At 44.0% G+C, this 26175-nt stretch overlaps 1 protein-coding gene across 1 annotated transcript; it reads left to right on the forward strand.

The window, feature by feature from the left end:
- Window positions 1-540: 540 nt before the first annotated feature.
- LOC126403729 (insulin receptor substrate 2-B) lies at window positions 541-25121 on the forward strand. Its single transcript, XM_050066464.1, has 2 exons — window positions 541-5071; window positions 18899-25121. Exons 1-2 carry the CDS (start codon window positions 895-897, stop codon window positions 18901-18903), a joined length of 4182 nt encoding a protein of 1393 aa, XP_049922421.1. The 5' UTR covers window positions 541-894; the 3' UTR covers window positions 18904-25121.
- Window positions 25122-26175: the final 1054 nt, after the last annotated feature.

The raw sequence follows: 26175 nt of genomic DNA on the forward strand, positions 1-26175 counted from the left end.
TTGCCTTGAGCACTTTCTCTTTCAATACTACATTTTTAATACACACTTACATACTTTACTTACTCAGCCTTTTCAATGCAGGACTTTACTTGTAACAAAGTGTTTTACAGTTCGTTATTATTACTTTTACTAAAGTAAAGGATTTAATACTATCTTATACAACTGATAATAACGTTTAAAAAATATCTATAACTTGACCCAGGACCTGTGTTTGCTCTCAGCGACAGGGGGAAGACTCTAGGTGGCTCTTTGGCTCGTCTGCAGCTCTGAGATCAGTTTTCTACGTCTACACAGTTGCTGTAAATCCTCTCAGCAGACTCCAGATCAGCCCTGCAAAGTCACCGCCTTATTTTTAACTCCAGCACAACTCGACGCGATGTGATTGGTCACCGCTATTGACGCAAAGCACTAATATCCTGCAGCGATTGGCTCAGACTCCTGTCAAAGCTTGTCAGTCAAAATGATGAGCCAATCAGAGCGCGCGTCTGACTCTTTGTTCCTCCCGTTTGGTGTGTGACGCAGAGGGTCATGTGTTGTTTGTGCTCTGGCCCGTAGAGATGTGTACAGGAGGAGAAGGGAACGGATTGCTAACCGAGCTAGCCGGATCCTCCCGATTATAGAAACACGGCAGAGCGTGGTCATGTTGCACACGGTAGGATTCATTTCGTGAAAAAAAGCTCGCTGTGGAATACTCGCCTCGCCGCGTGAAAAGAGGCGAGGGGACTTGTTTTTTGACGGAATAACAAAGCCGGTGCGTGAGGATTGCAAATCTGAGCTGTGAGTCAACGTTAGCTGGCCTAGCCGGACTCGGGAGCTCGTCTCCCAAAACAAGAATGGGGTCTAGGTCCACTCGGATTAGCTTGCTAGTAAAGTGACCTTTGATTGTATTCACTGATGGCAAATTTCACGAATTACCAGGAAGGCAAGGCAGCGATGTTGATGGTGGAGACGCAGCAGAGGGACGTGGGGACGAAATCCGCGGCCGCCACCGCGAACGGAGACGGCTCGGTCGGGGAACCCCCTTCCCCGTTAATTAATATCGGCGGCGGCGGAGGAGGCGGCTCTCGCTTCCATCAACATTTGCCGCCCTCCAACCATCACCACCTCAGCCTCCATAACCCGCCAAAGGAACAACAGCAGCAGCAGCACCATCACTACCAGCTGGCCCCGCAGCAGCAGCATCTTTCCGGGGAAAGCACCGCAGAGTCCCCGGGCAGGAAAGCCTCCTCCTCCTCGTCCCTCAGCCAGGTACACACCGCCGAGGACCCCGCCGCTTCCTCCGCCGCTAGCAGCAGCAGCAGCAGCGGCCATGTATACGCCGCTGTGAACGTTGCCAACACCTCGGACGTTGTGGATGATATCCGAAAATGTGGCTATTTAAGAAAGCAAAAACACGGACACAAGAGGTTTTTTGTGCTCCGGGCTGCCAGCCACCTCGGGCCGAGCCGCCTGGAGTACTACGACAGCGAGAAGAAATTCAGGAACAGCCTGCGCTCTGCTGCCGCGGCCGCCGCCAGCGGTGGAGCCGTCGCCCCTTCTCCCCCGAAAAGGGTTATTTACCTCTACCAGTGCTTCACGGTAAACAAAAGGGCGGATTCCAAAAACAAGCACCTCATTGCCCTTTACACTAAGGACGAGTACTTTGCTATTGTGGCGGAGAACGAGCAGGAGCAAGAGGACTGGTACGTGGCTGTCAGTGAGTTGATGAGTGAGGGCAAAAAAGGGCACGTGGATTCAGATGACTTGGATGATGGGTATGGTACGGTCACCCCTGGTACTGTGTTCAAAGAGGTGTGGCAGGTGAATGTGAAACCTAAAGGACTGGGTCAAACTAAAAACCTCACAGGTGTTTACCGGCTATGCCTCTCAACTAAAACCATTCACCTCGTAAAGTTGAACTCTGAAACCCCCTGTGTTAACCTTCAGTTGATGAATATCAGACGTTGCGGACATTCAGAAAGCTTCTTTTTCATCGAGGTGGGCCGCTCCTCCTCCATCGGGCCCGGGGAGATATGGATGCAGGTGGATGACTCTGTCGTGGCCCAAAACATGCACGAGACCATCTTGGAGACAATGAAAGCCCTGAAAGCTTTTGCAGAGTTTCGGCCCAGGAGCAAGAGCCAGTCGTCGGGCTCCAACCCTATGCCGTTTATCACAACACGGCGCCACCTGGGCAACCTGCCACCGAGCCAGACTGGACTGCAGCGGCGGTCGAGGACAGAGTCAGTGGTTGGCACGCCGCCGTCAAGTAAGAGCTCTGGGGCGAGTGGTTATCGCTTCCGAACATCCAGTGAAGGCGAGGGGACAATGAACCGGCCGTTCCGCTCAGCCACAGGAAGTCTGGTTCACCTGAACTCGGCACGCGCCCATCATGGTCGCCAGGAAGGGGGTGGCAGCAGCAGCGGGAGTGGTGTCGCCACAGGAAACGCTGGCACGAGCACAGGCAGCGGGCGCTACGTCAGAGCAATCCCGGGGTCTACGTCCACCTACCACGCCCGTTCCGCCTCGCTGCCAGTCTCCCACTTCCCCTCCACCACCAGTCCAGTGAGCGTCTCCTCCAGCAGTGGCCATGGCTCCGTCTCCGACACGCTCACCCGCCCGTCAAGCGCCTCGATATGCGGCTCCCCATCTGACGGAGGCTTCAACTCTTCAGATGAGTATGGCTCCAGTCCTGGTGACTTCCGGTACTTCCGGGTGCGGAGTAACACGCCAGACTCCCTTGGCAACACCCCGCCAATCAGAGAAGAGAACTGTCTAAATGATTACATGGCCATGGGCTGGAACCGGGAGGTCTTCGGCACCGGTGGAGGCTCTGGAAACAACAGCGGAGGTGACACGCCACGGGACGAGAGCACGTCGACAGAGGATGACCGCTTTTCTTCGTCGTCACTGAGGAGAAGGACGCACTCTTTCACCAGACCAACCGGTGGTGCAACTGGCGGTTCTGGAGTGGCAGTTTACCAGAAGATGACCCAGACCAACTTCTCATTGGACGAGGGGTCAGATGTTGTGTTGCCATTTGGCAGCGGACTGCTCCGCGGTGGGCCGTCCTCCTCCTCTTCCTCGCTGCGTTCTGACTACAGCTCCTGCTCCGAGCACAGCCAGCAGAGCCGTCCCTCCACGCTCTCCCGGACGGAGGCCAGCGGTGAGCGCCCGCCCCTCTCCTCCTCCTCCTCTGCCAAGGAAGACAGCGGCTACATGCCTATGATGTGTGGCGTGGCTGCGTCGCCACGGGACACTCCTCCCGACTACATGCCTATGCAACCCAGCTCTTACTCCCATCCCATCTCCCATTCCCCCCAGTTTCACAGTCCAGCTTTAGGTCCCCGTTCAGCCCACCACCCTCCACAGATCCAGTCCCAATCCTCCACAGACTCCCACGGTTACATGATGATGCTCCCAGGGGGCAGCGGCAGCTCCCCGTCTCCAGGTCAGGCCTCCCCCAGCCCTCACAGTAGCTCCAGCATGGCAGGTGCCAGTGGAAGTGACAGCATAGCGGAGAGACCTGAAAATGGAGAATATATGGACATGTCGTACTGCAGCGGTGGGGGGCGCAAGCTCTCAAATGAAGGGAGCGGTGCGTATTACACACCTGGCACACCTGAGAGCACCCCAAAGTCTTACAGCCCTTATTTCTCCCTCCCTCGTTCCTACAAGGCCCCCACCAGAGAGAGGGATGAGAAGGAGTATGGGGAGTATGTTCCTATGAGTTCTCCTGCCAAGCCAGTATATTCATCAGTTGCCACAGCTTCCATGTCAACACCAGAGAAGAAGGGTGGAGGAGGTAGTAGCACCTCCACCCCCTCTCACCCACCCCCGCCTTATGGAGCTCACCATACGACTGCAGCAATGGCCGACCGACGCGTCGTGAGGCCAAACCGCCTCCCTTTAGGCAGGAGAAGTTTCCATGGTCCACTGCGGGTTAGTGAGCCCTCCACAGCGTCTGCAGGCACCTCCACCTCAGTCCCCGCCACTGTCAGCTCATCTGAAAGGCCCTCCAGTCCCGGGGAGTATATTAACATCGAGTTTGGGGATCACTACCCCCACCAACAACAGCCCCCTGCTTATCCTCTCTCTGCCCAAGACGAAGCGCCTTCCCTGGGATCCAGTGACCACCGTCACTCCCCTCACCAGGACTACATGAGTGTGGAGGTAGCAGCTGACCAGCAGGACAGCGCTGAATGTCTGGGTAAAAACCAGTCACCCAGACCCAGCCTTGTTGCCCCCTGGAACCCACCCAGCTATATCCGACCCCTGGCTAGCAATCCCGGGGCGCTGGCCTCCCCTGGAGTCCCCGCCGGCGGTCACTGGAGGTCAATGGGGGACGACTACACAGACATGACATTTAACCTCAGCAGAGGTGAGAGGACGCAAACGAGCCCCACAGCCATGCTGCAGCATCTCTGTGTGATAGAGGGACATTACGGCCACGCTCCCTCCGCCTCCTCCTCATCCATTTCTCCCCCTCTCCCCCCGTCAAGCCCTGGAAGGGCGCCGTCACAGCAGGTGGAACCCAAAGTGGTTCGGGCCGACCCCCAAGGCAGAAGAAGACACAGCTCGGAGACGTTCTCGTCCACGTCCTCCTCTAATTCAACTCCCTCTGGAGGAGGACTAGCCCCATCATCCTCAGCCACCCACCCGACACTGGCCAGCTCCACAGCCCCCAACGGATCTTACCTAACGGAGGGTCAGGCTTCCAGATGGGCCAGCTCCGCATCTTTTGACAGCATGTGGGTGTCCATGGAGGGTCTAGGGGACTCACCGGCTCACCATGCTCCAATAAGAGCCATGGAAATGGGCGCAGCCTCCGGGACCTCAGCATCCTCCTCCTCGGGGGCTGGAGCCGGCAGAATGTGCAGGAACATGTCTGTGGGCTACCAGAACGGCCTGAACTACATTGCCTTGGAGCTGAGGGAGGATGGGAGTAACACGGGAGCCATGACGTCGGGAGCCGGTAGCAGCAACGGGAGCTCGGTGGCAGCGGCAGCAGGGACGGTGCCTCTGCCGGAGAACGGAGCCTACGCCAGTATAGACTTCACCAAATCTGATGGAGTCACCACGACAACCAAGGGTGAGTAAACACAAGTGTGTTTTTTTTGTCAGGTGGGGGAACTGTCACTCACAGACAAATGGTGCTAAAATTTTGTTTGTCTCCTCTGACAGCCATTGTTTAAAGACTCTTCCTACTTTCACAATCATATTTGGCAGGAAGAACTTTCATTGGTTTTCTGGAGTCACAACAGCCAGCCAGTGTTTGGAAAAATATAGTTCCTTGCAGCGTGTGTGTGTGTGTGAGTAAAAGAGAGCAAGTGTTATGGATATTTTTTCCTCACTGAAAACCAAAATAACCCTAAGAGCTGCATGCTATTATTAGTCACATTATATCAATTTGCAGCTCCTCTAGTGAATCTATTTTGGATCAAGTCTCTGTGATCTTGACAAGGCTGCGTTCAGGCGCTTTGAGCAACCAGACAATGTCTTTGAAGGCATCTGTCCAGGGAGCTAAAGTCTAGGCTATAACAGTGCTGCTACAGGAAGTGGCACCAATATGCGGTTCATCTTGAGGTCTGTGTGTACGTTGTGTGCAAGCAGACTGGTAGACAATTAGCTCGCTGAATGAACTGAGGTTTATCTGAGGTCAAGTGCAGACTGAATCATCCCAAAAAAAAAAGGGCCCTGACTTCCTGTCTTTGTAGCTGGTAGTGTCTCTCTGCCTGTCTGTGCACGTGCCGCTGTTTTCTTTGTGTCAGCATGTGTGCAGAGTGTTCTTAACGTGTGGGTGTTTGTGTGTTCACAGCCTTTTGTCTGCTGCGAAGCTGTCACTTGAGACACTTTTCTACATTTTTGAAAAAATATATTTATTTATACAGAAACAGGGATGAGTGCAGTGCCAGCAGGAGCGGTTAGTATGATGGCAAAACACATAAAACACCTAACGGTGCTCTAATTTAGCGAAGCTCTGCAGTGTTGACTTTCTGAGGTGTTAATTGAATTCAGTAGTTAATTTTGAGGCCATAGTTTGTAGGGTTGCGACTAATTATTCTTTTTATCATTGATTAATCTGATGAAAATATTCACAGGTAATTGTTTAGTCCGTAACATGGCAAAAATAGTGTGAATAATGTGCATCACTTTTTCCACAGAAGCCAAGGGGACTTTTTCAAACAGTTCAAAAGCCCCAAAATGTTAAATTTAATGTCATTTATGACAAAGAAAAGCCGCAAAGCCTCATATTTGATTTGTTGGATGAACAATGAACTTATTGAATTAGTTATTAATAGTTAAGGGCAGGTTTCTGTCTACTGACTGTGAGCCTTTTGTTCAGTGTGTTCAAACACAATTTGTAGGCTGTACTAAGGAGGCTGATACTCCTCTAACTTAAGTGTATTCTGGAGTAGGGATGTTCCTAACATCTAATTTCCCCTTACATTTAAACTGGAGTTTAAACTTGGACTTGTCGACTAGTCTAAAAGTAAGAAATAACTCAGAACAGTCAAATTAAGCACAATTTAATGTATAAGGGTAAAACATTTTATATTTTAATCAGATTTTGAACATTTGACATTGAACAAAATAAATCTTCAGGATGCCTTATTATTACAACAAGATTTTTATTGGGTGAATGCAGTCATATGTAATCAAAATTTAAAAAATAAGTTTAACCTACTAGTACTTCTCGAGCTGACTAGCAAGGGTATTTAATCGACAAGTCGACTAATGGAGAGGGGTATAAATCACGAGTTTCATCACTAAACCATAGTATATCAATTCTTTGAACAACAAGACCATATTTGCCGATATCACAAAGTCTACAGTGATACGATTTTGATTGATATGAGATGATATCATATGCCCATTCAACACAATCAGTTACAGAATAAGTGGCAATCTCTTTCTTTTTTTCTTTTGGCCATAAATGATAAAAACGGCACATAAATGCTTTCTGAAAGAAAACTTTTCATTTTATCCCAAACCATTATCTTTTTCCTAAAACTCCGGGGCTATCTAGCTTAAGCAAACTTCTCCCAACAGCCATAAAACATGAATTAACAGCAAGATAATTTAACAAAAGTATAAAATTCAGCTCAATAAAAACTGTTTCAGTTCATAGGCAAAACAATTGTTTTTTGCCAGTCACCCATTATTAGCTTAGGGCTTTTTCATTGCATAAATTAGCCTAGCAGCCGCAGTAGACTTTTTTCCTCTACTCATAGCCTTACAAATTACATGTAACCTTGTTATTTTCCCACTCATTGTTGATTAAAGTCAATAATTTCAGTCTGCATGCACGTTTTTTCAGCCTAACATTGTTGAAACAGAGCAGCTAATGTTGGTGTGTTGTTGTGAGGTTAGGAGTAGGCAGGTACATTGTGTTTTCGCCTGTGTATTTTATCCTAAAACGGCATTGTTTACATATGGCACATGCTCTGTCTGTTGACCCATACATTCTCCAAAATCTAAAATATTTCCAGACTAGCACATCCTTATTCCTGAGTCAACCCTTCGAACTGATTTTTGAACAAGCTTAATAAAGGACTAGTACCATGCTGACAGGATTATAACATATCCACTAGCACTAAGCACTACATCTTCCTTGGTTTTGTTTTCAGTGTCACTGTTATCTAATATAATTTCCAGTGGAATATAGATTATATTGGAACTAGCTGTGTAGTAGGTGTTCATGTTGCCTGACACTCAGTTACAGCATGCAAAGTCCAGACATGGACGTGTGTGTCAATGACACTTAGTGCTGAGGTTAGGTCTACAGTCAGTGTGGTAGACGGCGTGCACAGATCAAGAGGACCAAAAGAGGATGTTTTGACTCAGTTTTCAGTCTCTCGCTTCCTCTTTGATCATCTCCTTTTCTCTTTCACCCACTCGTCCTCTCTCATACTCTCTCCTCCCGCGCTTCCCCCTCGCTTCCTCCCCGAATTTCACTGTCTCGCTTCATGTGTGTGTGTGTGCATGAGTCAGGATTCTCTGCAAACGCCGGCTGACTCATTTGTTTATCGTGATGCTGAGCGGAGATGAAAGAGCGTGTGTCTGTGTGCGTGTGTATATGTGTGTGTGTGGTAAATCTACAGTGCTGAATGTGTGGAGATCAACTGACACTCAAAGCGCTCAAGCACATCCCATTGTGCATGTTTGTCTGTCTGTCTGTCTGTGTGTTTTTGTTTTCAGCCGCTGCCAGCGGGTTCATTAAGTGTGTGTATGTGTGTGTTGGTTCATGCAGTTCAAGGTAACGTTCAGAAATGTTAATCCTTGCCCACACACACACACACACACACACACAATCAGTCTGTGTTATATTTGTGTGTTAGTCTGCATCTAGGTAGGTGTGTGTGTGTGTGTTTATACGCGCTGAGTCATGGCAGGCAGCCTTTGATGTGGCGTCGTAATTGCGGCGGCAGCGTGTCAAGGCACACAGCGGGGCCGGGAGGAAACGCATCATCATCACTCAGGAATGCACTTCCTCTCAGCTGCGGTGTTGAACTGATACAGGCACACCTGGATCCTTGACCCAGAGCAGGGAGGGGGAGGGAGAGACGAGCTTTCTGACCAGCTGTCAAGGAAATTTGGTGTGAACTTCTGAAACGTGGCTGTAAATATTAGATAAAACATGAATTCAGCTGATGTTAAAGGGATAGTTCAGACTTTCTGAAGTGGTTTTATGTGGGGCACTTATCCATGGACAGTATATTCCAAACAGTTGATGTTAGTCAGCACATTCCAAGATTGGAGATACAGGCTGGAGTCTAATGTACAAGCTTAGCAATCTACTGTGCAGGGGTCCGCACCAAAACGTATTTTAGCCACCATGTTGAGAGTATTTTTACCGCCTTAACGTAATGTCAGAGAGTGATATCTGACGGGAAAAAGTAGTAGTTATATCGCTTTCTTCAAAGCCAGAATCCTTTGACATTTGCCATTGCAGCGCGAACACGTTCCTGAGTGCATGTTTTTCAAAGAGCAATGGCTGAGCACTGAGATGAATAGAGTTCGACTTTTGGAACGTAGCAGCGCGCACCTGTTGTCATGTGACGAGGGACAACCAATCACAGCCAACAGATATCTTTCCCTTCCTCTATAAATATCAGTCTGATATACTCAAACACTCAAACAAAACAACAACAACTAATCGTCAGCAATTTTGATAATCAATAATTTCGGGTATTTTTCTTGCAATTGTCCAGTTTTTTAGTTTAATAAATCAGGTATTTGCTGCAACAAAGACAGAGCTGTTAGGTGAGCTACAAGTGCTTGTTCCTTTTGATCAGGCAATTTATAAAAGGTATTGCAGAGGTTTTTACTTGTAAAGATTCTGGGTGAGAAACAGTTTGGATATTTTTACATAGATGCACATTTATGGAGTGTGTAACGTCTCTCTGCTGCCGGCTTTTCCTATCATGAAGACAGTGACTAGTCAGTGACTCATAGGGTGATGTCTGCTCTGTGTTTTTGTCTTCACAACAACACTTAAACTTGTGTCAGTACCAGAGCACCTTAAACTGTCCTCACATATAAGAGATTCTTTTGTATTATTAACACCTCTGGTAAAAACGGTTGACCTGTGCAGTCAGTGGTCAAGTTTGTTGGGTTTTTTTTTTTTGCACCTGTAGCTCTGCACATTTTTTCTTGCCTTGCAAATGTATTTTAACTGTATCATAACTTTTTCCCTTTTTGTTTTACAGTCAAAACAAAACACACACTAACTGAACATGCAGGAAGTTGCAGTGACGAAGGGATTATTCAATTGACAGAAAATTATTCGCAACAATTTTCATAACAAAAGTCATTTTTGGCAGAAAGGCCAAACATTGTTTGGTACAGGCTTCTCAGATGAGAAGATATGATGCTTTTTTTTCTACATCAAAACAGTGTGAATTGAATATTTGGAGGGTTTTTGGTCAGACAAAATAAGCAGTTTGAAGACGTGAGTTTGTGCTAGAGTTGCAACGATTAGTCAACTAATTGATCAGTCGATCGAATGAAAACTAATCGCCAGCTTTTGTCATAATCTATTGATTGTTTTGGTCATTTTTGAAGCCAAAATGTCAAATATTTGCTGCGTCCAGCCTCTTTAAACACAAGAATTTGCTGCTTTTTTTGTCATTTATGATAGTTAATGAGGAGTTTTGGGATTTTTTGACTACTAGTTTGAGAAAAGATGCAGTTTGAATACGTCACTTTGGGCTCTGGGAAATTGTGATGAACATTTAATTGATTAGATGTTAAATAATAAGAAGATTAACTGATATTGAAAATAACTTGGTACTTTCAACAATTTTTCTGTCTTCTGACATTTTATAAACCAATCGATAAAGAAAGAAAGTAATCACAAGATTAATCAATGGTGAATTTGAACATTTCTGTCAACCTTTTAATGATGAAACAAACCGTATAGCCAACTCCATATCATGGTTAATATATCTCTCCTGTTAGTTAAACCCCTGTTACCACTCAAAAGGGTGTAAATGTAAGATTATCTTTGTCAGGCTCATTGATCAGAACTATAATCATGGTTTATTGGTAAGTAGATTTTCATGAACAAGGAATTTTCTGTGGTGTTTAATTGAACAAGACTTAACATAGTAAGAGAAGCAGATAAAAAGGCAAGTACTGCAAAAGTCAAGAAAAATATGAAATAGGAAAATGTTATAAAAGTTGTTCAGGAATGTGCAAACTATTGACCTACAAGGGGAATACATGAAATACTCCTTTAATGCTTTGGTTATTGTGCTACAGCTCTGATGGATTAAAGGGTGAGGTGGATGATGGGAAAGAAGAGCAGGTGGATATAAGATGGCAAAAGGTTAAAGTCAGGTCAGGGCAGGAAGTTGAGGAGTTTTTCAGCTGTAAGTGACAGCGGTGGGAACCTGCCCTTTTCTCCCTCTCCCCCAAGTGGATATGAGGTGGTAAAGGGTTAGTCAGAGTGTGAGGCAGGGTTATCTCTCAGCAAGCGACGGGGGGGGAGTAAGATGTGAGAGAAGATGGTACGAGGCTGCCCTTTCCTCTCTCGTTCCCACCTCCACAGCCATGCCCGTCTATATTTACAAGTCTATTTCCAGACCGACATGAATTTATGGGCTGGTCCGAGGCATGCTCGTAACAGGACCCCCCTTTTTGCTCAGTGTGTGTTGCAGGCAGAGGTCTCTCTCCCTCTCTTAAATAGCCAGATATACATATATACCCACAGATGTTAGAATTATTAACTGTCACGCGTGCACATAAAGTGATTTAGATTTTAAGCAGCCATTCAGACTGTCACAGAAAAGTGTTTACGGCTCTCTGAAAGCCCCCCAGAGGTTGAAGCTTTTTCCCTGCGATGCCCATTTTAGTGTCCATTTAGCAAATAAATAATCTTAAAATAACTTGCGCTGTTTGATGAGCACCTTAATTCAAAGCACTGACATGCTAGATGTGCTTTTAGCATGGGTGGCCCGCTCTGAGACGCATGGGAATCTATAAACCTGGCAGTGTTGGTGTCCTTTGAGCTAAACAGGGAATTGATCCCCTAACCTCAGACGTGTTGGCGCCAGCAGGGTTCCCATTGGTCAGTTCCTGGAGTATTACAGAAGGAGGTGTTTCCCAGAGGTTTAGGTTACAGGTTAGATCTGATCTGTGTGATTGAATTTCTGCCTTTGCTGCTTTTCTCATGATAATTATTATAATATCTTTTAGTTTTAGACTGTTTGTTGGACTAAATGAGTCATTTGAAGGCGCCATCTTGAGTTTTGTTTATCACTTTGACAAATTGATGCCGATATTGAAAAGAATTGTTATTTGCAAGAACATATTGGAATATATCTCACATTTTACATGCATTTAGATGATTGTTACATACTGTTTTTCCCCTCCACAAAAAGGTTAGCGAGCCAGAAACCTGATTCATCTCTATGAGCTTGCTTACTTACTGAAGTAGAGAAAATGAAGATTTCAAGTTGTGCAAAACAAAGTCACAGGCAGTGATTGAGCTCTACAAGACCAAAGAGCTAAGTGTCTAACATCCTGCAGTGCTTACTCAAAGGGAAATGTTGTGTCTCATCAGTAATAAATGGCCCTAAACACTGTCAGCTATGTGGTCTCGAGTTCTCAGTTACTCTCTAAGTGTAGATTTCATAGGTGGTCCTGAGCATTACTCAATCACTGAACCTCCTGTTTCTCTCAAACATGCAGGAAGTTCCAGTTCTTCTTTATGTCCTTTCTTCCTTCGTGTTTTTCTTGGTTTCTTTGCCTCTCGTCTTTTTTTTAATGCTTATTGTCTCAGACATTGCAACAACAAAGCAGAGCTTTACGAGAGTACCCCTTGACTTGGAGGAATGTGACGTTGGATCACTTTATTAGGCAAACTCTAAATGTGTGTGCTCATGCGTCTTTGAAAACAGCAACACACACCTTTGTTCATCTTTTTGATTGCGGCTTCTGTTGACCTTTTGACATGCACAGAACAAACTAGAATAAATCTAAAATATTTGCATGCTGCAGGAAATAAGAGGAAGAGGATATACTTTATTAATCCCCGAAGGGAAATTCAGTTTGTCATACACACACACATGCACAAACAGGACCTATACATGCATTAAATGGAGAGATGTCGGAGCAAGGCAGCTGCCAATGGACAGGCAGTTGGAGCGCCTTGATCAAGGCCCAGGAGGTGAACTGGCACCTCTCCAGCTGCCAGTCCACGCTCCATATTTGATCCGAACGGGAACTTGAACTGGCGACCCTCCGGTTTAAAGCAGGTTATCGGATGTATAAAACAAAACTGTGTCCCATTCCTCCCTGTTGTTGTGGATGTTTGTGTCCCGCAGGTCACGCCACATTTTCTTCACTGCATCTTGGTCTCTCTCAGCTTTGAGCAATGTCGGAAAATGCAAAAATCGAACCTGTTCCGATAATTTTAATGTCAGACAGAAGTTTTGAAGTCAGTGTGTAAACGTGATTAACACAATGTGAGGTTGTAGTTATTTTTGTACGTGCAATACTTTCGGACGAAAAAAGGGGACTCGTTGCGCAAAGGCAATATCAGCCTTGACTTAAACATTGGTTTCTTAACTTTGTAAAACAAAAATGAAACAAATTAATTCCCTAAATGCAAACTTGAAATACTGTCAAACACCTGACATGTTTGTTGTTTGCTCCCTCAGCTCTGTAGTCTACGAGCGTGATGCTAACGCATGCCGTAGTACGCCCATTTGTAATTAGACGTCAATGCAGAATATACCAGATCCAGCAATTTAAGTCAGTATCAGCCCGATATCAGTATCAGTCAGTGAATCCCTAGACAATTTATGGGTTTTATAACACAGGTAGAAAGGGTGAAAATGGTATAAAAGTACCAGATCTATTGCTTGAGGAAACTTAAACCCAGAATCTGTTAGATAATAAAGTTAGAAACTGTTAACAAACGCCGATCAAGATCAGGGAGGAGGAAAAAACGACCACTTTCATTTCTCGATCTGCACTTAAAAGGCCGTTGCCCTCAGTTGTCACGCCAGCCTGTGTCAGGTCAACACGTTACGCTGGCTGTTCACTCCCATGATGCCTTTCATCTGTTGTCCCAGCTGGCTGAATGGGATTTAAGGACAGAGAGACAGACAGAGAGCGAGAGAGACGGTCACGGCTCTGAACACCTGCCTGTGTTGCAACGACACAACAAGCTGTTAGCTAATGCAGGTGTTTGGAGAACAGTGTTTTTATAACCCGATTTTGTGGCGAGGGTGTCTGTGTGTTTGTGTGTGTGTGTTCAGCGGAGGTCAGTTTAGGTCAGTCGGGCTCGTGTCCTAAGAGAGTTGTTTTGATCAAAGTCCACGACTGGACTGCAGAGAAACCCAGAGACCTCAGACTGCTCTGTCTCTCTCTCTCTGTCTGTTTCGGTCCGTCTGGTTCTCTCTGTCTGTCCGTCTTTCTCCTGCTGTCTCTGTCTCTTTGTCTGTCTCTCGCTCTGTCTCTCCCTTTTTTTCCGTCTCTGCTGTAATGTTATAACAAATACAGTTCATGTCCTGACACTGCTTTACAGTGAAATTCTACAAATGAATCAACAACAGAAAGATTTAATATGAGCACAATTGACAGGACGGTGCCTGTTGTATGTACGTAATAAGAAACTATATATACCTAATATTTACAATCAATCAAAATGGAAAAGAGGACAAGAAACTGATTGAAGATTTTAGTTTCGGCCATGTGGTATATAAGCCTGTTCTCATCCCGAACTCATCAAATACTGCTGCTTTGTCACTGATCTGGGTGTTAAAGACCGACGCACAAAGGCGCCTTTTGCAGCGGTATAATACACACCGTGCAGTGGCAGTATTTGGCGCAGCATTGAGCAAACCAATGCCATCAAATATGTCCACCAAAGCCTGGACTTTCACCTGGGAGTCCACTGTTCACTTCCCACGTGAATGATGAGTCAAACCATGATGGGTTTTTTTACCAAACCTAACCACGATCTTTTGTTGCACAAGGAAATAAATGTTAATTCGAACATTTCCTGTGAAAATGGTGGTGTATTTTGAAGAAGCAATGCATGTAGCAAGTATCAATTGACACAGCGTCCCGAAACGCCAACAACAGGCAAAGGAGGATACCTAGCACCTCATATGTAGACGTGAACGTCCACACACAAAGCAGCGATATTTGACGAGTGGGGTGGGAACGCTTTGGGTGTATTACCCCCAAAATATGGCCGTCGTATCATTCTTGGTATCATGTATCGTCTTAAAGAAAGAAAACCTTTCCAGTTGGTTACATCAGCATATGATTTGGTCAAACCCCTTTTCTATTATTATTCGTTATTACTACTCTGTCTGCCGTCACCACTCTGTGGCCTTGCTTAATGTCCCAGCCGCAATCTGATTGGTTGTACATCACAAGAAATAGCCTATCAACACTGAAGGCTGCAGTGCCACAGACTGGCCAACAGGCTGGAGCTGCCGTAGCCCGGAAGATATTCTTAAGTTTTAGTAAACATCACAATCCTCAACACTGAAGTTGCAAAAACTACCCAGTGCGTTCTGCTGTTAGTCATAGTAGTTGGCTTAACTTCAGTTTTATGAGTGCAAAAACTGCAACGTAATTTGAAGGAGGGAGCAAGACGGAGTGTGGACACAACGAGAGATGCAACTAGATGATCGTAGTTTTATAAAAGAGATTTGCAGCAAACAAATCAGATTGTTAAAAAAAACACAACTAAGTAGCTGTGCTGGTCGTCTCTCAGGCCTCAACATGTTTTGCAATGTCTGTTTTTCCCGAGTAAATATTGAACTTTTTTCGTCTCAGAGTGAGTCTGAACTTGTGTCTACAAGTGTATCAGTGTGGCAGGAAGTGTTGCTCTTCCACCTCTTGTTGTTGGGTTGCCAGGTTGGTTTGTGTCACCCAGTTGTGGTCACTTGTCTCTGGCTATAATTTGGTCGGTGTTTAGGCTGTGCTGAGTCTGTGTACCGTCACTCCTCCTCTCTGTGTACTGTGTGCTCCCGTCTTTCTATCAGTCCGTCCGTTCATCCATCCCTCCGTCCGTCCCCGTGGCTAACAAACAGAGGAGCGGCATTCCAGCAGTGCCCCCTGTCAAAGCATCTGTATTGTGGCGTGCTGCTCACATTGTTGTGTCAGACAAAGCCTCGCTCTCAGTGGAATAACCCAGCTGGATGGCGGCCATCGCCGGGGTCACTCGGAGCCGCCAGGCCGCAACCAAAACAGCCAACCTGACAGCCCAGGCCCAGCCATGATAGCAGGGCAGGGAAAGAACTTTGTGTGTGTGTGTGCTGGCAGCGAGCTGAATCCAAAGTTCACCGGCCACGCTCGCTTATTTACCAGGAAAACAGTTTTTTCTTTTTTATTACAGCAAATAGTTTGAGCCAAGTCGCCGCCTCGGTCAGAGACGTCTTACATCTGTGCTGCTTCTTTTAAAAGCTTTGACGGTGAATGTCCGTTGGTAAAGACAAACTACTCTTGATTTTACTATGATTATAATATATGAGGCTCGTTTCCATAATCCTCCAAGAAATTAGGTGGGGGTTGTGTACATACCTGTAAACAAACCCGTTCACCAGTGTGGCTGAAGAACTTTCATTTTTCTGGTTTTGCAAATTAAACAGTGGGCTTTAAAAACATTTCACAAAACCCCCTGGGGCCACGTACGGCCGCGTAACCCCTCAGAAATTCCCCTGAAAGTGGGAGAGGTGAGGTTTGGCTTCCCTGCAGCGCTGTTCGGAAGGCCGAGTCCAAAGCCAGACAGATCCCAGTCAAAATTAGTCAGCAGCACTTGGCTTCAAAATGTCCAAAACAACTAATATTACCAGTCCAAAACCACTGTCAGTGAACCGGCCACATTCCAGTTACTCTGTCTGTGTGTGTGTCCGTGTGAGTGTGTGGGGGGGTCACAGCAGGCAAATAGAAAACAACAGTTTTTTCCACTGGATGCTTTTATGAATACTTTTTATGTTTATGGTTGCAACTTATTATTTTCAATATCGATTATTCTGTCTATTTTTAAGATCTTATGAGCATATGTAGATTGAATTATTCACCTCTTAAACTTTGAATTGTATATATAATATCAGCAGGCAAATATCACCTTTTATTAGCTTGTCCCAGATTAGGGTTGAAACAGTATAAGATTTTCACGGTACAATAACCTCAATCTCAGAAAATATTGCAGTTTCACAGTGTCACAGTGTTTCAGAATTTATCATATTAGCAGTCAAAATGACCCTTAAATGAATTAAAACACAAGGGTTATTGTTGGTTAAACAACCATTTTATTACTTTAACTTAAACTTGAAACCATTTTATTAATGGAAGTATGTGTAAAAAGTCTCCCCTTAGAAAATAACTAAAATAAAGTGGAGATTTAACGTCCATTTGCATGTTGTTGTTTTTTCAATATTGTAGATAAGCAAATGTACACGTTATGATAACCGTCATCTTTTCTATTACACTGTACCTTGAAACTGATATATCGCTCTAACCCTTATTGCCTTGTCCCAGACACATACACCTTTCCGTTTTATACACAAATAACTTCAAAATATTTCAGTTTGATTCAACTTTATTAAACTTCATGTAAGTTTTGCTCCATTTCTTGTCATCAGCAACATCATCTGTCAATTAATAAAATATAGCCCCTTTTACACTGCCAGATTTTCCGCGAATGTTGGGCCGTTTTGCCGGCAAGCTGCAAGCACTTAGACACACAGAGCCAGATTGGCGAGTTGATCCGAGGCGCCCAATTTTCCACCTCGTAGGGTAGTCATATGGCAGAACCCTTTTAGTTTAAACAGACCGAGGCGGCCTTCTGCAACGGGAGGGGCTGTTGAAGACTTGTGGGAGGAGCTGTTGATGACGCAGCACGTGTGACCCAAAATAAACAGGAGACAGCTGATAGCAGGAATTAGCGAGCAGCTAGTAGCAAGAGAGAAACGCAAACCTGACAGACACTGTAAAGATGAGCCACTGGGGAGACAAGGAATTGCGCGCCCTCCTTGTCCTCGCAAACGAAGAGGGCATTAACCGTCAGATGGGACGGTGAGGAATGGGCCGACTTACGAGAGAATTGCTGAAGGACTGACCAGCCGCGGCTTCCCTCCCACGTCACTGTTTACGTCACACGCTGAGCTACACGTTTTGTTACTTGCTCACGACCCCCATTGGCCCGAAAAAGGCGCATTCTGTATAAACAAAAGTAGGTAGGCGGCATTTTGCTGCACTCCCTGATTTTATTTTTATACTGCCAATGCTGAAAAAAGACTGATTGGGCTTTCCTGCAAATTTGCACAATTCCTGTTTGAAAGGGCTTATGTTTAATATAATACTGGCATTTATTGTAACGAAGCGATGATCTTTTTTATATGTTCTGGAACTTCCTGCAAAAGCTGCATTTGATGTATATTTGGCATCATTGAGTGTTTTTGGTTTTGTTTTGCAAAGATTGAGACTAATGTTCTTTCATTTTATAGTCACGTTTACCTGCATCCTTTGACGTTAAGCTCTTAAGTGTCCTGCTTACATCACCAAATGTGAGAGATTATTATAAAAAGAATCATATGTACAGTGTTTCAGGAACATGGCCTTTGCGTAGACAGATGGAAAGGGGGAATAAGTGAGGACACGATGTGTTGCAAAAAGAAGAACAGAAACTGTGGCTATTCATGTAAGCGTTGATAGTGCATGAGCTGACTCTTGTGAAAGTTTTTGTATAAAATAGGGTTATCACAGGTCATTGAAATCCTTGAAAGTCTGTGAATATGAGGGAGAAAATCAAGACTTTGAAAGTTTTTTAAATCAAACATGGTTCAACGAAAGTGCTTGAATTTATATATATTTTATGCAAGTATAGAAATTCAAGTTATTCTAGTTAACGCTGTGTTTAATTGTTGTCTGTGAGCTTCTGTAAAGCAGCTAGTTCTCATCAGTAATCAACCTTGATCCATGTTTTAAACCAGTGGTTCCCACCTGGTCCAGCCACAGGGTCCAGATTTCTCATTAGTCACGAGTTCAAGGTCCACACAGTTGAATACATTCAGCATCATACTTGCATTTGGCCATGTTGTCAAGCTAGTTTGTTGTCTCTGTGAAGTAGCTGTCTGTTAGTCACTCATTCTACAGCAGGAAATGGCATTTCAAAATAAAAACCGTGTGCTGGAAATTCACTGTACTTAAAGACAGAGTGGGGTTTTTACAAACTTGACATGTTTGTGAGTCACTTGTGGTTCATTCAGAATGGACCCAAAACCCACTTTTGGACCCTGACCCATCAGTTTGGAACCACTGTTTTAAACTATGCAGAGTTGGGTCTTTGAATTGGGAATTATGCCTGGAAAGTCCTTGAATTTGATGTTTGAAGATGGATCTCTTACCTTTCTGTTTTCTCTTCCTGTCTCATTCTCTCCCTCAGACTGAGCAACGGGACGATAGAGGTTCCCCACCTTCCTCCTCCTCCTCCTCCTCATCTCTCTGCTCGGGGCACTTGACTCTGCCTGCGACCTTTGGCCTCCCCCTCCCATCCCGCCGGCGACCTCTGATCTCTTCACCCAGACTGAGAAGCCGCTCCCTTCTGGATGCAGAAAACAACAACAACATAACAACAGATGACAAAAACGCTTGCAGTTTTTTATAAGTGTATTTCATCTTTAAATTTTTTTTTTGTGTTTTATATGCATATCTTGTCCTGTTTTTTTTGTTTTCATTCCCCCCCCCCCCCCCCCCCCCCCCCCCCCTCTCTCACAATCGATGCTGCCAGTGTGCGCTGCTTTTTTCAACAGACATCGGTCAGTGAACTTTGGTTGAGGGGGGTGTCGGCAGAACCCGAGGTAGTCTTATTATCAGATGGTTCTGCTTCTCCGTACGGTATTAAAAAGGGAGGCTGGAAATACTAAGCAAAGGCATTATGGTACAAACTTGGAAACTTTTATGTTGAATTTCAAACGTTAATTTTTATTTTTAATTATTTTTTTTACCCCATGCATAACCCTTCCTCAGTACGATACCATACAGTTATTACATTGTGGACAAAGTCATAGTAGCGAATGTATTTTTTTTCCTAATGAATTACCCCTTAAATGGTACGAGCTCATGGCTGGATCCATTTTAGCCTCAGAGGCGACAAGTGGCATTGCACACGTACCGTGCTTGTTCCCGTGCTTTTACCAGTCGGGTGTGGCACAGTGTCAGCACCCTTTTTGGATCGCTATTTAAAAATTCAAATTGGGGAAACAGAGCTATGGTACAGTGCCAGTATGGGTTTATCAGAGTGTACTGATACAATGGGAAACCTTACAAGCATTATTCACATATTACTATTTATTTGTTGCGATAGGTACAAATATTCCAGTACATTTCTTTGTTTGCTTTCAGGACGGCAATGGTACTCAATAGGGCGGGGGATAAACGCCGGTCACCAGTCGAATGCTGGAAAGTTTAGTCTTTGTCTCCTCTCCAAGCTACTTTGCAGATAATTGATGTGTTTAAAGGGATAGTTCGACATTTTGGGAAATGCGATATTTCAGTTTTGTTGCCTTCACATGGACGGTACACGGCACAAGGACAGTACCTTCTTATGGAGACAGATTTGAGTCAATAGAAACACTACACAAATACAAAAAGATTTGGCAAAAAATATAAATATTTAAACTTAAAACGGCAATGCCGTCTATTGCTACTGTTGCCAATATTTTCAACCAGTCTCACCTAACTTTATCGTCCTGCTATCCTCCAGTAAAATGATATCTTATGTGTGCCGTCTACTGTCTGCCTGATTTCATGTGAACGCAGCACTGTCTGTTAAATATGAAGCATACTGTTTTATCTTTGCATAAAGACCGTAAGCCAGAGTTAGCATGTTAATGTCCAAAACTCAAAAGTACCGACCAGTACCTCTGAAGCTAATGGAATAGTATGATATATCCTGTTTGTTTAACCTGTTTAACCCAATGTAAAAATGATTATTTACTGTATTATGGGCGGGACTATTTCCTGAAGTCTTCCCTCTGTAAAACGGCAAATTACCGCTTTTACATTTGGGTTTGTGTGCAGGTTAAACAAACACGGTCTAACATGTTAATAAGTGAACTTCAGAGGTGCTGGGAGGTGGATTTTGTTACCTTTGCACAGAGTAAGGCTTTAAGTCTTTATGCTAAGCTAAGCCAACTGTCACTACATATTGAACGGTCTAATGTTAGAGTGATATCGATCTTCTCATGTGACGCCAAGCAAATAAGCATCATTCCCAAAATGTTGAAAAAGAAAACATTAGGAAGAAATCAAAGTAGCTTGTAGAGGTTTTGGAAACTCGGCCGCTGTGCCCGACGGATGGAAAAAGACGTTTTCCCGCCCTGCTGCTCGGTGGGCTTGTGTTATCCGAAATTGAAGCAACTGTTTTAGTAATTTTTTTTTTTTCAGTTTTACCTCATACGGTCCGTAGCACAGTTCAGGTTAGTGAGGGAGAGTGGCACCAACACACACACACACACACACACACACACACACACACACACACACTCGCAACGCTGTGAAAGGTAAAAGCACAAAGTACAGACGTTGACACTGGGATGCAAACACTAACCTAATGCACGCACACACGAAATCTCTGCAAGTGAACTCTATACTGTACGGCAGTGGCATGTATGCGCACACACACACACACACACACACACACACACACAGACAGACATGCCTGTACGTCATGAAGACGCATGTCATGGTCATGTGGCATCTCCAATGCCTGCTCTCATAACACATACAGTAGTCATGCAGCCCTAGAAAGGCGAGGGTAACTCCTGGGTGCTCCCATTTCGGCTCTTTGTCAGCGGCTCTTGGTGACGCACATTAACACACACACTTACATATATACATATATATATATATTTATATGCATGCTGGATGCTGGGGGGTTCGTCACTGGCTCTGAGTGACGTAAAGAGGTTTCGAGTAACCGGAGCTCCAGCCCCAGGTGCAGCGCGCTGGTCATACTTGCCCTGCTACAACCTCACACACACACACACACACACACACATATATATGCACACACACATTGGGACAGGCAGTGAACACCCACATCAATCAGTCTTAGCCGGAGCTAGCTGCCTCTTCTCTCTCACACTTTCAACAGACTGAGACGCCCATATTTAGCATTTCTACTCACGCTCCTCTCCCATGACTTTTACCCACACGGCTGTTTTCATAGAAAGAAAATGTGCTTAAATAAAAAACAAAGACTGACAGCTAGCAGAGCCCACTGAATTGCTTTTTTTCTGCTCAGTATTCACTCTTCTAATGCTATCTTCGCCCCGTTTCTGATTTTTTTTTTCCTTCAGCCCACTCTTTTTTTGTTGTTTTTAATTTGTTTGGACGGATGAAGGCCTGTCACTCTCACTGCGCTCGTTGTGTGGGACGCATCACTGTCGTCCTTTTAGGGCCCCACACAGCGGGGATGCTGAGGGACTGAGCTGAGGTATCTTTAAATAATTGTTAATGTCTGGTTTTAGGGAGATTTTCGAGCAGAATTTTGACTGACTGCGGGGAATGATTTCAAAGTGAAGGTCAGCCGGCCGTGATTGACAGCTTACTCGATGCCCTCTGAACAGCACAGATGCAGCGAACTCTGTCCATACGATGCCCGGTGTTCATTGAAACAAAACAAGTGTAAAATTTTTGGACGTTTGACTCATTGGAAAATAAAGTAAAAAGTGTCTCAGATAGATAGCTGCGTGGTGCACATGCTAGGGTCATATACAGTGCAGCATTCTGTATAAGTAAAGTTTGACAACGAGAAAACAACTTTAAAGACCCTAAGTGTTTTTTAAATGACCTTAAGATTCATAACTTGTAAAAACAGACTCAGTTTTTTAACTGTTTCTGCTCAGATCAGTGGAGGCCCTGAAGCTCTGAAACATATTTTGTTTAATGAATTGTGCCCTCTGCACAATATCATTTTGTGCATATGAGAATCTTTAATGTTATGGGCACAAGATTAAAGAAATATTCTTGTGATTTTCTACTGCCGGAACTTCAGTCTTTGTTGCCGACTTTACAGATCTGTAAAGGCCAACACATTCTTACTCCGACCTCGTCACATATCAACGTTTGGTCATGGGCTTTCCACGTCCACATACGACGTGAAAGGTACCCTGGGTGCATTGGTTAATAACGTTCTGGGACTCCGTGTAAAGTTCTGCCTGTTGCCGTTTTCACAGGAAATTTAACACTTACAGTCTCTTCCAAAATAAATGCACTACATCGGTACAACATCGCAAATTGACGTTTCTTTTCCATCAACAACAAAAGCACGTGGTTAGGTTTAGAAAAAAAGAACAGGGTTTGGCTTTAGAATCTTACGGGACACAAACACCACTCTCTCGGGTGAAAGTTGGTGTTTGTTGGACCGGCCTGTCCCAGTCGGGACCTAACCTTCGTCCTTGTTTATCTGCGTTTCCCTCTGATGGCACCTGCTGACGTTAAAAGACGCCTTTTCTCATTGGTTTCTGACACCATAAGTCACTGTCTAAGTGCCGGATTTCGATGACTTCGGAGTGAGACCAGCCTCGTGAAATGCAATCACTTAAGTAACTCTTATTGAATGCAAAAGTCGTAGCATGTGCACCAACGAAGCTTTCTAAAAGATAATTTTAAAACAGTGCATCAGTGTCCAAGAACCTAATGTGATGTTTTCTGATATCTTGTCCCAAACCCAAAGATATTCAGTTAACAATGATATAAAACGTTAATTGTTTTGCTTCGTTTGAATCACCAGATAGGTGGAGTTTACTGCATTACGGCAATCCAGAGTGTGTCAGGCATTTCAGCAAATTCAAGACTGACTTTCTAGTATTCACCAAAATTTTCCATGTCATAGTCCAAGAACAAAATCCCACCTGTGAGGTGCACCACTTAAACTGAATTTCCGAATATCTTCACCCCTTCCCTTCATCCCATGTGACTTTTTTCAAATGGCAGCAACAACAGAGCCAAAAACGTTAAAAAACAAACAAACTGTGAGGCTCAAAATGTGGTCAAAACGATCCACGTCGGTACAGAAACAGCAGAGCTTTTGAGCACTTTTACCCTTCGTCACCCTCTGGAGGGTCGGGATAATTAAGCTAACCTTCCCCTTCTACAGATCCATGTTTTCAATGGTCTGGTTTCAAAGTGAAAACCCACAAAATGCTGTTTAAAGATTTTCAAGCCTGTGACATGTCTTATATGTACATTTTGAACAATTTGAGATATTGACCCCTCATCTCCCTTGAACAAACGAAGACTATTATAAGAATATTTAGGTTGCGGTGGCCCGAGACAAACAAGAACATTTTTTGTTTCTGTTTTGGAAAATGTTTTGTGTTCTTACGATGCTACAGCGACGTGTTGCTTTTGAGTTTTTTACCGCTATGGCAAAAAAAAAAAAAAAATGTTAGAGCTAGATTCGGGGGGGATTTTTGGAAGAATCCCTCTTAATTTATTTGAAGCGTTATTCAAAAACGGATAAATGTCTTTCATGTCTGATTTGCCTTTATGTTGAATTTTACCCCCCTGTTTAACCCTGTAATGACTGAATGAATTTACACAGAATCTGTGTTTATCTTGGCAACAATTCAACCTCAAAACTGTCCTCAACGTTACCGATTCTGATGTTGAAAATCAGCTGTTATGATTTTTTTCTTGTTAGGGGTGTGAGAAATGAGAAGACCTACGTAATATATATAAATATATATATATAAAATTATATATAATCCTTGCAGAGAAGACTTAGGGTACTGCATCATTATGCAAACTTTTGTTTCCTTTTTCCTCTAATCTTTTGGTTCATTTTGTATTCTAGTTTACAGAGGGAAAATAATCATCTTATTTTTGGTTGTTTTGTTGTATCGGGGCGACCTTGTTTCTCTGAAAACAAAGCGACACAAGGGTAGTATTTTTTTTTAAGAGTACATAGGCATTTTGCAGTTATTTGTATAAAGAAATGGGTTACAACCTCTGCCTAATGTTTATTTTTTTGTAACTATATTACAGTTTATTTGCTGCTGTGTAGTACAGTTAACAGTTGGAAATGCTGTCGATGGCAACCACGACAATGAAGACGATGTTCATTGCCCTGCTATCAGGCGCGGGTTCCTTTCGAAACTTCGGAGGATTTCGGAGGAGGAGGGGGGGAGCAAATCCCACTCTACCCTGCTACCTGTGTTCTTAGTTTCCGAGTTGAATGCTGTTGTTTATTAGCTTTACAGGAAAGAGAAAGAGTTAAAAAAAAAAATACTGTGGAGGTGTGTATCCTTCGTATGTGCATTATTTTTCAGCGACGTACGTCCTATATACGAAAAAGAAGAAAAAAAGAATTAAAAAAAAGAGAAAACTGTGGTGGAAATGGAAATCCTCCTTCTGTAAATAAGGAAAAACTCAAGTTGTCGCTTTTTTCATGTTATAATCGGCGCCTCAGCAGGTGCCCCCCCTTTTTTTGTTTTTGTTTTACTTCCTTCTCTCTTTCTTTCTCTCTTGTTTTTCCTCGTGGAGGGAAAGGGGGGTAGGAGGGGTACTCAGAGGCGATTTGAGCATCGGCATAGTGTTTATATTTATCAAAACTTTTTTGCTTTCGATAGAGCTATTGCAATAAAAATGTGTTCATGTAACCGCTGCGGTCTCAGCTGTCTTTTTGTTGCATGTGTGATGCATCATCCTGGCGAGTACACAACCACAGGTGGAAAGTAACTAAGTACAGAGCGTAGCAACTTCGAAAGCAGTTTAGCAGAGTGACTGACTATTCCTCACATTTTATTTAATGTTTTAAAATCTAAAGTGTGCAAATACATTTTTTGGCTCTTTCATATATCTTTCATATATTCATTCATATACTGTTTTTATTTATGCCATATACAAAAAATATATTTTTGAAAAGCTGATTTTCTGTCCCATCAGTCAATATTAGCTGTCTGATTATTTTAGTTTGTAGCCAGCACAGGAAACCAAAGTGTGTCGTGCCTCCTTGGGGCGGTTGGGACAGTTACCCAAGTGTGGTTGGGGCAGTGTTGTTCATATTTCCTACTTTGTTACATATGTACAAAAGTAGACAAAAACAAGACAAAAACCCACTGTTAAGTCATTGAGTGAATGTTTACAGCATGAACTTCTCATTTTAAGCCTTGGGCATAATTTAAATGTGCAGAGTTCAACTATTGGACTTTTTTTTTTTTAACTTGGAAGCTGATAGTACTGACTTTTTCTCTCAAAATGAAACAAACTGAATAGCCCATATGAACCTATAACTGATAATGTAGCCTGTGGTGTCCACATTGAGGCGAAAGGTGCCAGTCTGAGGACAAAGCCAACTACCATATTTTAGTAATATAGGAAAATATAATAATTCTACAATTGTTTTCCTTTTTGTCACTGAAATGAATATGAATAACTTACAGGGTAATCGAGGAATGGACACATAATTTGAGGTAGCCAACAACCCTGTTTTATACATCCAAAGAACTGGTATTACAAAAATGAACTGCTTGGCAACCAGACCAGGTGTCTAATTGAGACAGACCTTTATTTGTCAAAATGTGTAGCCACACTGGGCTAGCAAACGGGACTGGGCATTTAATTGGGATTAGGCTTTTAATTTAAGTTTTACAGTATATTGTTAGCAGACACCTGTATCTGCCGGCAAGTTGCGAGTGCTTAGACACACAGAGC

Source organism: Epinephelus moara, chromosome 17 (genome assembly GCF_006386435.1).
Source record: "Epinephelus moara isolate mb chromosome 17, YSFRI_EMoa_1.0, whole genome shotgun sequence".
NCBI classification, from domain to species: Eukaryota; Metazoa; Chordata; class Actinopteri; order Perciformes; family Serranidae; genus Epinephelus; species Epinephelus moara.

Coding starts and splice junctions, on each gene's coding strand:
- LOC126403729 (XM_050066464.1), top strand. CDS start 895: ATGGCAAATTTCACGAATTACCAGGAAGGCAAGGCAGCGATGTTGATG.